The sequence below is a fragment of the Orbicella franksi genome, chromosome 1 (assembly GCF_964199315.1).
Source record: "Orbicella franksi chromosome 1, jaOrbFran1.1, whole genome shotgun sequence".
Classification (NCBI taxonomy): domain Eukaryota; kingdom Metazoa; phylum Cnidaria; class Anthozoa; order Scleractinia; family Merulinidae; genus Orbicella; species Orbicella franksi.
The window spans coordinates 31,450,998-31,463,480 of record NC_138145.1 but is presented as its reverse complement, the minus strand read 5'-3'; the positions used below and the strand labels follow the sequence as shown (position 1 = coordinate 31,463,480).

Genomic DNA, 12,483 nt, shown 5'->3' with positions numbered 1-12,483 from the left:
AGTACATTGACAAGGAGAATGCTAAAATTGTTGTTCATGCCTTTGTTACAGCGAAATTAGATAGCTGGAATTCACTGTTATATGGTCTTCCAAAACATCTACTTTCAAGATTACAATCTATTCAAAATACAGCAGCTCGAGTTGTTACATGTACTAGGAAATTTGATCATATCACCCCTGTCCTAAAACAGCTCCACTGGTTACCTGTTTGCTACTGTATAATTTTAAAATTCTCCTACTGGTCTACAAAGCTCTCAATGGAACAGCGCCTTACTACATCAGTGAATTACTCAAGTACAACACCTTTCAATGGAAATTAAGATCGTCCTCTCAACACCTTCTGGCGACCCCAAAAGCTAGACTGAAAACATATCGAGAAAGAGCATTTGCTGTGGCGGCACCGAGACTATGGAACTCGATCCCACTTGAACTAAGATCCAGTAGTTCGATTGACATTTTTAAATGGCGTTTAAAAACATATCTTTTTAAACAAGCTTTTTAACTCTTTTAATTTTTAGATGATTTTTTTTTTCCCCCTCCCCTTTTTTAGCTTTTTAAATATTTTTTTATTTAATGTAAAGCGCCATGGACAAATAGTGGATTGGCGCTATATAAATATTTTATTATTATATAAATATTTTATTATTATTATTATTATTATTATTATAATTAGTTCAGCAATACCCAGCAATAGAGGAACCTGGTTTGAATCCTACTGCAGTCTTGAATTTTTTTGGCTAAAAAGTAATTTCCCAGTAAATTGTTCACCACATGTGACGACCATTAATTTTCATTGTTTCATACTTACAACATTTCTACCGGTATTTAGTTTAATGTTAAAAATACCTTTTTAAGTTTTCACAATGGCTTTTAGCACTTTCAATCTTCAACAGAAGCCTTCCATTCTGACTTTTCTCATTTACCACCTACAAGGAAATTCAAAATTGTCAATCATTTCAGCTCCAGCCAGGGCTGAAAATAACGGCCGGCTATTTGCCAATGCTGGCCTGAATGAGGATGGACTGGTCAAACTTCCATGTCATCAGTCATGTGGACCAATCACATTTGTGGATGGAAAAAATGTCCCATGACTTAACTAAGATACATATGTAAAATCACATCATTCTATTTTAAATGTTTTATGACTTACATTCTGACAATAAAATATTTCAAACCACTAGGAAATTTGATTAACAATAAATCATTTTACAACCATTAACTTTTGATCCATACTTAATAATGATCTTAGTTTGGGACTGGAAAAGAAAGAGGAGGAGATGAAAACTAAATCTAGTAAACTAGTACACAGTAATGCCACCTCTTCAATGTTGCCTGTTGGGTTTTCATGTCTACACTGATCCAGTTCCAGGCTCATATCTTTTGATCTTTGCTCCACAGAATTAGTGAACTCTTCAAGCTTCTGAAATGCTTCCTTAACATTTGATGACTCTTCTCTAAGGAGATCGTTAACCTAGAAGGAATAAAATACATTTGTGTTACAGATGGACAGATTGACAAATGGATGAATGGACACAAACAGAAGACCTAATGACTGGTGGGTTGGCTGGTTTGAAGGGTAGATATACTCATAAAACAGCCTCTGCAAACTTTCTCAAGAAACAGGTGGTTATGGGAAAAAGGCAACTCTTTACAAGAGTACAGGATGACATAAGATGGCACTAATCTCACTCAGCTGGAATAGTCATAGCAGTTACTGTGTGTTAATGACTGAAGTTGGTTAGGACTTATTTGTGAGCACATAATTGTCAACTTTGACTGACCAAACATTACGAGTTGCAGGAGAAATGTATGGGGCCAAAATAATTACTGCTGGTGACATAGAGTTAAAATATAATACTATGCGGTCAATAACTTTGTTTTTGTTAGTGTGCTAGTTAGGGAGTCAAAGAAAGCTGTAAATGTCTCCTCTATACTGTATGCATCAACTTCATTCAATGATTTTTATTTGTCTTCTTGTATGTAAGGTGTGATTAATAAAATCGAGAAGGATAATTTTTAAATTAATTTTGGAACAGGTTCTGGCTCCAAAAACTTACCAATTTCTTCGAAGGCCAATTGTTTGAAAAGCTATTTTTATTCCTAAAATATAAATGGACCATTTCCGAGTTGCCTTTTGCCTCTGTGTCAAAACAAGTCTTCGTGCAAGTCCATTCAATATGAAAATGAGTTCCCCCTAAAGGTTCTTTTTCAAGCAAATCAAACTCAGTTTAATATGAAAGGTTTTGCATGAGGACTCGTTTTGAAACAGAGGCACAAGGTAACTCAGAAATGGCCTGTTAAACAAAACAGTAAATCTTAACCATTTTCAGGCAAAGTCTATCCTGAATTTCCCTTTGTAGCCTATGGTCCTGCTCTGCTTTTTCTTTCAGTAACCTTTCCTGTTCTTTTACAAGGTTGTTGTAGTTCCGCTGTCGATGAAGGATTTCCTCTTCCAGAACACTCACTTTCCCATACTGGATGTCTCGCTCCTGCAAAATTCATAAAAATTAGTATAATTATAGTTGATTGGGTCGAGCAGTCACTGTGAATGGACGTGCTTTGCTGAGCTCCGCGATACAGGAGGTTTTTTCAAGATGAAAATAACCCAGTATGGGTAAACCAACAAGGAGAAAGAAGAGAAAAGCCAGCAGTGGTTCAAATAGCAATACTTCGCCAAAGCAAGAGACGAAACACAACAATTCAGGCGAGGTCAGCTTCCTGACCAAGTCATTCATGGCGGCACAAATTGAACAAGACAAAACGAGTCTGTCTTCTTCTGACACGTGGAGGGTACTCATGCGAATAGAGGACAACACCAACAACCTGATTAATGATTTTAAGGCTTTGCAACGTAATTACAATGAACTTCGGGCGTCCCTTGAATTTTTGCAAGCCAAGATTGATGATCTTTCCACAAGCAATTCAGCTCTGCAAACTAAAATGGACGCAATGGAAAAGAATAACTTTGTACTGCAAGAAAAAATGAGTAACATGGAAACAAAACTTCAAGAAGGCCTAATGAAGAATGTACAACTGGAAGAAAAAAATCCACGAATTGAACACAAAACACGACGATCTTGAACAATACACCAGAAAATACAATCTGGAAATCGGTGGAATCCAAGTGGTGCATGGTGAGGATCTTGAGGACATTGTCATCAAATTGGCATGAAGCATTGATACAGACGTAGGACCTGAAGACATTGACATTGTCCACCGCTTTAAAAAAGGTAATCTTCAACTAAATCCAATAATCGTTCGCTTTAATAACTATTACAGTAAGGTCGTCAGAAATTATGCAAGTTAAATGTTGACACATTTCAGGTGCTGAAAGTCGAATTTACATAAATGAAAATCTAACTGCCCAAAGAGCTGCTTTATTCAAGAAAGTTCGCGACAAAAAACAGTTACGTCAAGGATGGAAAGTATGGACCACTGACGGAAATATTTTTGTTAAACCCGATTTATCTTTAGACTATATAATCAGGATCAACAATGTCGAAGATCTGGAAAAACCGTAGGTGTTTCCTCTCTTCTCTTCCCAATGGAACTACTTTAGCAAATCTCTTTTATTCAACAGAACTGTCCCATATAATTACAATTTACTATTGTAATTTACCTCTCATTATGCAGACCTCTTTGTTTGATTGCTGTTCCCAGGAGAGGCTTTTTTTTGAAAATAGCTTTTGTTTATTTGTTTATACTGTTCTTATAAATTATCTGTGTATGTGAATTATCTGTGTACGTGTTGTGTTGTTCTTTGTCTTTTTTTCTTTTTTACCTTTTTTTGCTGCTACAATTGTGTCGATACTAAGTTGAACAATCCGATAATACCCAACCTTTGTCACTTACTTGTTTTAGATTATGGCTAACCGTGTTAAGATAATATCTTTGAATGGAAGGGGGTTATGAAATCAAGTCAAGAGAAGATCAATCTTTTCATATGTTAAGAATCAAAAAGCAACTTTGTACTGTCTTCAGGAAACTTTTCCAGGGAAGACGACGAGAAGATACAGTCTGCTGAATGGGGAGGACAAATTATATTTCCATATGGCTCTGAACACTCTAGAGGTTTATGTATGCTTCTAAGCATAAACTCTGGATTTTCTCTTGGTACTGTGCACGCTGACCGAGATGGAAGATATATAATTGCAAAAGTCAACATAGGTGACAAACAGCTTTTTGTTACCATTATTTATTCTCCAAATAAAGGTACGGAACAAGAGCTATTTATCAGAAGTCTAGGTGCCAATCTGATCTTGAAAACTGATATTATGAAGATAATTATAACAGGCAATTGGAATGGTTCTCTGTTCCCAAATTTGGCAGCCTTTGGTGGAAAGAAACAAACTACAGAAACTCCATTATCGATCTTATGGGAGAATTAGACCTAGTTGACATATATCGTAAGCTTCATCCAAACACCAAAGCCTTTACTTACAAGTCGAAAAGTTTAAAGCTTAATTCTAGGATTGACTACTTTCTTGTCTCCAATACAATAGCCGTAAACGCAAAAAGAGCAGAGATCCAACCATCCATCGCACCTGACCTCAAAGCAATTTTCTTGTCTTTTGAAATCCAAGGGGAATTTAAAAGGGGCCCGGGATCGTGGAAATTCAATAATCAATTATTAGAAGACCAAGACTACATAAATCTTATCAACACACTTTACCCCAAAATTCTGGATAAATACAAAGATGTTAGAAGCGAAAAGCTTCTTTGGGAAATGATTAAAATGGAAATTCGCTCTAAAACCATTCAATACTCCAAAAATAAAAGATTAATTTTAAAAAGACAGGAAATTGAACTGCAGGAAGAAATCCAAAAGTTAGACCAGCAAATATGTGACAATCAATATTTCAATCAAAACTTATTGAATAACTACGAATTAGCTAAGAAAGAATTAAAAGATATGTACGATTCAAAAGGAAAAGAGGCTATGTTTAGATCCAAAGCACGATGGTTTGAGCAAGGAGAGAAGCCAGCAAAATATTTCTTCAACTTGGAGAAACAGAATTACGATAGAGAGATAGTTAAGGAGCTTAAGGATGAGAACAATTAAATACTTACCAATTTCAAGGAGGTAAACAAGAAAACTGAAGACCACTTCTCTAAAATACTAAGCTCTAAAATTGTCCAAAGTGGTAATGTTCAAAGAGTCACCTTTAACCAGTTTGCAAAAGACGTAGAGATTCCAAGGTTAACTAACGAAGAACAAATTGAGATGGAAAATGATCTTACAATGGAGGAAATTAAGAGACTTATAACACTCTTTCAGAGAAACAAAACACCGAGCGACAACGGTTTTTCAGTCGAATTTTATGAAGTCTTTTTAGACCTGCTTGGAGGAAATCTTCTGGATTGCTACAACGAAGCCTTCCATGAAAACCAACTCTCAATCTCGCAAAGAAGAGGAGTCATTTCCCTCTTACCAAAAAGTGAGGAAAACTTGAATGAAATAGCAAGCTGGCACCCAATAACCCTTCTTAATGTAGACTATAAAATTCTCGCTAGGATGATAGCGACGTGCATCGAACCCTCACTTCTGTCTTTAATTCATTCCGATCAAACTGGCTTTATAAAAGAAAGGTACATTGGACAGAACATCTGCCTCTTAGATGACCTAATAAATTTTACCGGTGCTAACAAAACCCCTGGAATTCTTCTTTTTATAGACTTTGAAAAAACCTTTGATACTGTTGGAAATCACCAGTTCACCCAACACTAGTCTCGTCTCAAATCTTTTATTCGTCACAAAGCTCACCAAAAATCTCAACCGTCACCGAACAGGTTGGTTTTCTACTCTGAATTACAGATCATTCCTTATTGTAAATGTATTCTATGTTCACGTGATCAACTTGTCACTCAAGCTTAGTTACATTAATGTTTGGTTGTTGATTACTGTCAAGGTCCTTGTCACGATATGAATTTCCATTTTTGTCATGCACCTATGAGTAGTGCAGCCTGATGAATCTTTAACAGATACTTAAGAATGGAGTTTTCTCCATCAAGCCTTAGAAATTCTCAAGATCAGAAAGTGGGTCTCGATTCTCTACAACAATATCGAAAGTGAAGTGATGAACGGCGGGTACATGACAAATTATTTTACAGTCCCTAGAGGTTTACGGCAAGGATGTCCGTTAAGTCCCTTTTTATTTGTACTTGCAGTGGAAATTCTGGCACTAAAACTCCGCCATGATCTGGACTGTAAGGGTATCATACTACCTAACTCACGTGAAGCAAGATTGATGCAATTTGCAGACGATACAACTCTGATTTGGAGAAACAAGGACATAACAATTAATCAAAAAACACTGTTTTGGAAAACTTGGTTCAAGAGTGGAATTTATTTTGTGCAAGACCTCTTAAATAAAGACAGAAAATTCTTATCTCTTGGTGAATTCAATGAAAAATTTGGTTTGAAAGTCAATTACCTGCAATACTTTCAAATTATTGCTGCTATACCAAGTTCACTGAAGCAAACTGCAAAGCAAACCCCAATCTCCAGTGAATGCCTTTTTTTAACTCCCGATCTGCTCTACTTATCCGAAGATAATACTCTACCCTTGTCTAAAATGCACTGTTAACACTATTACAAACTATTAATTTTTTTAATGAGGGTTCTGTGTCGGAACCTACTGGAATAAAAAAATGGAAAGAAAATTTTCCAAACAGTTTTCTTGACTGGAGAAGCAATTTTACCAAGATATATCACATTACTAAAGATAACAAGCTTAGGCAACTTTTATTTAAAATATTACACAGGATAATCATTACCAATATTGCAACCGATGACCACTGCAATTTCTGTTCTAGGAGAGATTCTAAAATGCATACATTTATAGAGTGTGATTTCTCTATTTCAGTATTTTCAAGTACCATAAAGTGGTTTAACGACATACACAAATTAAATGTGAGTCCTTCTGCTGAACAGATTTTATTCAACTTGACTGATGAAATAGCTTCGTTGACCTTCATCCAAAAGCGCAGTCTGGATCTTCTCTTGCTTCTCATGAAACACAATGTCTATTCCTGTAAAATGTTTTCTAAGAACCCCAATATTTCTGAACTTCAAACCAAACTCCAAATGCAGTGGAAAATCGAGCATTGCTCACTGACTTGATTTTGCAATTTTCCCCCTCAATATAGCTTGGCCTGTAAAATGCAATAATGGAAATATGCTTTTTGTCAAGGTGTAAAAGTTTTAAGTAGCATTAGTAATTGATTTTTATTCCAAGTGACGTTAGTAATCATAGTGTAAGTAATGTTAATTAGTATTGTTAAGCAACTTGAGTTATCGTATTGTACTGTAAGTAGTGTAAGCATTTGTATTTTTAGTAGCGTAAGTGATCGTATTGTATTTTAAGTAATGTATGTACTGCATTGTAAGTAATATAAGTAGTGTAAGCCTTTGTATTGTAAGTGACGGAATTAATCACATTGAATACAAAGTGTTATAAATAATGTAAGTATATCTATTAGTCTTGTAAGTAGTGTAGCTCTATAAGTATTGTAAGCAGTGCATGTAACAATGCATAATAAAAAATAATAGTTAAAGGCATAGTAGTTTAGGGTTTAGGGTTAAACACCTAAACAAGATCCTGCCTCCCAAGGTTGTCCATTCATGGAAGGTTTGAATGTTACCAAAACTAGTTACCTTGAGAAGTGATTATGTTCAGAAATAATTAACTTACCATTCTCAGTTGTATAATTTCTTGACCCATTTCATCCTGTTTCCTCTTTAACTCTTCAGTGGCTTTAACACCTTCTGACAACTGATGTTTAATAACTGCATTTTCTTGAAGAATTTTCTTATAGTCCTGAGGAAATCATTATTAACTCATTTAGAAACATTACACTGAACTTCATGTATCCTATGATATTTTGTTTCTAAAACAAGTTTTTATTCTACCGAATTGTACCTTTTTCATACACTTAGGCAGCATATCAGATTAGCTTGATTGACTGGTTTGTACTTTGATGAGCAGCCGCTGAACCAAAATTAGCATACATTAATGCATGGCAAGACCAAACAGACCTAAAATTACTCCAATTCAAAAGCTTACCAAAAAGGTACCATAAGGCTATAATAAGTCTTTTTAACAAGTGACTCAAACTGAGCCATACATCCCACAATATCAGGTTACAGACTTCATATCAACTTGAAGGGAAATCAGATTAAAGTTGACAGGGTTCTCATTGACTAATTGGGAATCTGGTTACAGTTTAAAAATGATATCAGTTCACCTTATTTAGTAACTCTGTCTTCGTATTGGACTTGCTATGTTGGTATACAATGTCCCTTAGAGAAGATAACTCTTTCTCAAGACCATTGTTAACCTGTAACAAAAGATACAAACTAGTCAGGCAATTTCAAAACAGCACCTACCACAACTGGAGACAGACAGACCTGACATAAATACTTGTACCTCCTGAAGTTTGTCATTGTCCTGTTTAAGAGTAGTCAGATAAAACGTTGTTTCCTCTAATGTAGCTCCCTTCTTTGATGCCTCAAGTTTCAAGGCATTGTGTGTTGCAGTTAGAACTTTTAACTCCTTATCCAAATCATCCACCCTGTTACAAAACAAAACAACAAACAAATGAACAAAATGCTATTTTTTTCAACCATTGCCCTTTGTTCAAGAAAAACCCAAAACCATTTCTGGTATTCACTTTTTTCCAGCAAGAAAACATTTGAACCATAACATATACATGAAGGTTTGTTAAAGTGCCACTAACCCCCAAATTTTTTTTCCTTTAATAAAATATACTAGTTTCCCTGATTATTCAGCGAAAAAATTTTCTTGATTGATAAAATCCCTGCGTTTCTACAGGTGTTTAAACATGTAATTTCTATGTTCACAACTGCGCAAAGTGGGATCTGGGTCGGGCTACTAGTGATGTCACTTCGGGAACCAGGCTAAAACACTCAAGAGACTTTTGACTGAGCTTCAAGGGCAGTCAAAACAGTTTTGGGTTATTTATGATTCCTATTTTATCAAAACTGGACAATATTTTTAAGTGAAAGAACTGTATCATCTACGATTTGGACAGCTGCAATGTATATATTTTTTTCCATTTCAAAGAGCGGGTCGACAGTCGAGATCACTGCTTTGTATAATTATTTTTAGGCCAGGTTCGACAATTTGCCGGTCCATTAGGGTTATAAACTAGGTACAAATAATGACTGAAGAGTTAGCTTACAGCTCTTAAGGAGTTATAAAGATGTCAATGAACATGAAGAGTTGGATATTTGACTTTACGCAACATGCAGATTTCGGAGTGTCAAAAATTTTTAGATCAAACATTAATTTCCCCCGAAATACAAGTTAAAATGTGATTCAGTCGTAGTCCACTCCTGCCTACTCCTCTACATCAATGATTGAAAAAATTTATAATTTTAACATAAGAGATAAGCAGAGATGTCGACAAACAATATTCGAAAGTGGGGTAATTCTTCGCTTTGTTATTGTCGACTGACTGTAGTGTTATGCATAGTCAATTGCTGTGTACGAACAAAAGCTACACAAATTTACATATTTCGTACTAGTAACTCATGGAAAATCCTTCGACAAGATCTTGAAGAGGTTCAGTATAGTATCAGTTAAATGAATACATTTCTACTTAACTTTTATTTGGAATGAAATGTCCATTTTACGTTCGCTAATAACCTGGGAGTTCTCGACTTATTAGTTTGTATTTTGGTTCACTGACAAGCGCATTCTTCATTCAGCACGACAATCTCTGTCGGTAGCTATAGAGTTGAATCTTTATCATTTGTTTCACTTTCCTCATACATTTATAAATGCTTGATCCATTCTAAGTTTGTAATTTAGACACTTTTGTTCCTCAAAGAGGAAGCTCAAAGAACAAAACAATTCTGTATTCAGAATGGCCATTGAGAAACATGGCTGGATTATGACCTCCGGCATTATGTGCGTGTGTTTTTATTACATGTAAAATCCACAAATACATAGCTAGTTCACCAGTTCGAAGCCTCAACAATCGTATTCGCCCCATTGTAGAACGTAGGTTTCGTTTACTATTCGTTTAGAAAAGTCTCTATTTCGCATACAAAAAAACGAGATGCATTTAATTTACCGTGTAATTTCCTCACCTATAGTTTCGTCTGGGACTCGGGGGATTGTTTGCACTCGAAAAAGTCAGATGGCTTCCAGCTTATCCGAAATTTGTGTCTTATGCAGTCCCTTGAAAATTTCAAGCCTTCCACAAGAGATAGTGAAGAATATACAGACCATGAAAATCTCTAGGTGTTTACAGTAGCGGCAAACCCGCAATCAAAGAAATCCTCGATGGCTCCTCGGCTTTAGCTTTGCACAGATCAGCCCACTTCTTTGGTCTTTTTCTCGTTTCTGGTCAAATTTCATCGAGAAAGAGGTGTCAAATGAAGAGGAATACTCTATTCTACGCATCCTGTATTGCTACAGCCTCTAACAACATTTCTTCCTTGCATTCTGCAACGATTTTGACCCACTACACTATCACATGTTCGCATATATTCTTCTCAGAAACAAAATACTGTTATTCCTGAAATGACGTCAGAAGCCAACTCGTCCCCTTCTCTGCTATTCCTTGGTTGTGAACATGGAAAAGGGCAAATTTACAAACTTTGAAAATTCATACAAAATTAACAAAAATAGCTACAACAATATTTTTTTCGCAGTGGTGATCAGCAGAAAAAGGAAATTTATATTAGTGGAAAAAAAAATTGGGGGGTTAGTGGCCTTTTTACCATGTTTAAAGAAAGCAAAAAAAAATCTGATCTGGAGAAGATAGTTTCGATGGGAAGGTTATAAAGATAGGAAACAATCAGTAACATCATTACTGCTCATACTTTAAGTCTGTTTATCTCGTTTCTTGGACAAACCTTATTAGGATTGCTTCACGATTCTTTAAATTTTCTGATTTAAAAACTTCAAGTCGCTTCTTTTCCACTGTCAAACTATCGAGCTCTTGCTGCAGTCCCTAGATTGAAAACAGGCAAGAGAATTATATGCATTAGACAAGTGATGTAAACATCTGTAAGTACTCACAGTAACTACACAATAATATTGATGCTAAACCTCTGTCAATGTGTTGTTCCAGAAAATAACCATACCTCTCCCATGAAAAAGCTTTTTAGTTTGAAATTCTGGCTAAGCTTTATATATATGGGTTATTGACTAAGTGTGAGGCCAAGATGGCTGGATATTGGCCAAGTTCTTTTTTTTGCTTGTTTATGGACCGAGAGGGAGTCAAAGTCCATTAACTCACAAAAAAAGAACTTGGCCAATATCAAGCCATCTTGACTGAACAAGCTTGGTTAATAAGGGATTTATTATATGGCTTTAGGAGAAATTTTTCTTGCGGGACACGATGGGTAGTCCTGAGTGGGCAAGATAGCTCCATCTTGCCTGCTTGGGTAGCCAATCACAGTGCAGGATTTGATTCATCTTGCCCTTTAAAAATTTAGGCTTTTGAACCCCTTCCCCCTCCCCCTTAGGATTACTTTCCTTCCGCCCTTGGGGTGGACCATATGGATATTTTTTGGAACTGCACAATGTCACAGAAGGCTGAAATACAGTTAAAGTTCTTCTTGCAATCCCTTCTATTAGCAACCCATACCCATTAGTGATCACAACCTAAGACAAGGTAACAGTCTGTTGAACACTATCTACTTTTTGCTCTACCTCCAGTTCTATACCCATGCTCTTCAGCTGTCCCCGCAAGAAGCAGATCTCACTCTCAGTTGCTGCCAGTTTTTCTGCTTGGTTCTGAATAATAACGTTACAAATAGTAAGCACATCATTAAGTGTTTACAGGTCATAAGTCACTTACACCTGCTTTCAGTGTTATGTGCATGGGCAACACCTTTTGGCCATCTTTTGACATGCTATGTAAATGGCTGAAAGACTGTTTAACTATGAGACTGGTAATTTTCCTGTTTACATGTATTAGCAGAAATGACAAAAAATTATACTTACTGACCTCAAATGGCTGAAGAAGATTGTGGACTTTGCGTATTTCCCGATTTACACCTGATAATTCAAATGATTTGAGTGTAGAGTCGTGTGGCTCTCAATAGCGACTTCTGGTAGAAATGGGCCGTTACCTCTTTCAATATTCGCAAGGTGTAAACATTCATCTGTCACAGAATGACCTCTTGATACTCCTAGCATTAGTTTGATGTAAAAAAAAATCTGTCTTTCATCACTAAAAGTCGAGTTTGACTGCAAAGAAGTCCGTTGTACTTACATTTTTAACATAGGCAGGTTACATCGCATGTCGAGAGAAGGCATATTGAAAGATGTCACCTATGCACGTAACACTGAAAGTGGATGGTGTAAAAACTGTAGTAAAACTACTTGGTGTTCTATAATTGCTACAAGAAATCAAAGCTATCTGGCCAACCTTACGTTTGCTCTAAAATAATAAAGTTTTCTTTAAAATTACCTTCTCTTCTTAATAATTTTGTTCCTTAAT

General features: G+C 35.9%; 1 protein-coding gene across 5 annotated transcripts in view; it reads right to left on the bottom strand.

The window, feature by feature from the left end:
* LOC145503093 (uncharacterized) overlaps positions 1 to 12,483 on the bottom strand; it is a 37,473-nt gene that overhangs the window by 19,678 nt on the left and 5,312 nt on the right. For all 5 annotated transcript variants that reach the window (XR_014051420.1, XR_014051424.1, XM_081482555.1 and 2 more), the window contains exons 3-10: positions 11,691 to 11,774; positions 10,889 to 10,986; positions 8,430 to 8,574; positions 8,248 to 8,340; positions 7,695 to 7,820; positions 2,322 to 2,489; positions 1,319 to 1,471; positions 847 to 926 (exon numbers count right to left, since the gene is read on the bottom strand). Coding sequence is in view for 3 of the 5 variants with exons in the window: in XM_081482555.1 (XP_081338681.1) it covers positions 847 to 926; positions 1,319 to 1,471; positions 2,322 to 2,489; positions 7,695 to 7,820; positions 8,248 to 8,340; positions 8,430 to 8,574; positions 10,889 to 10,986; positions 11,691 to 11,774 (947 nt within the window). In the remaining 2 variants the exon portion in view is untranslated. The remainder of the gene's footprint in view (positions 1 to 846; positions 927 to 1,318; positions 1,472 to 2,321; positions 2,490 to 7,694; positions 7,821 to 8,247; positions 8,341 to 8,429; positions 8,575 to 10,888; positions 10,987 to 11,690; positions 11,775 to 12,483) is intronic.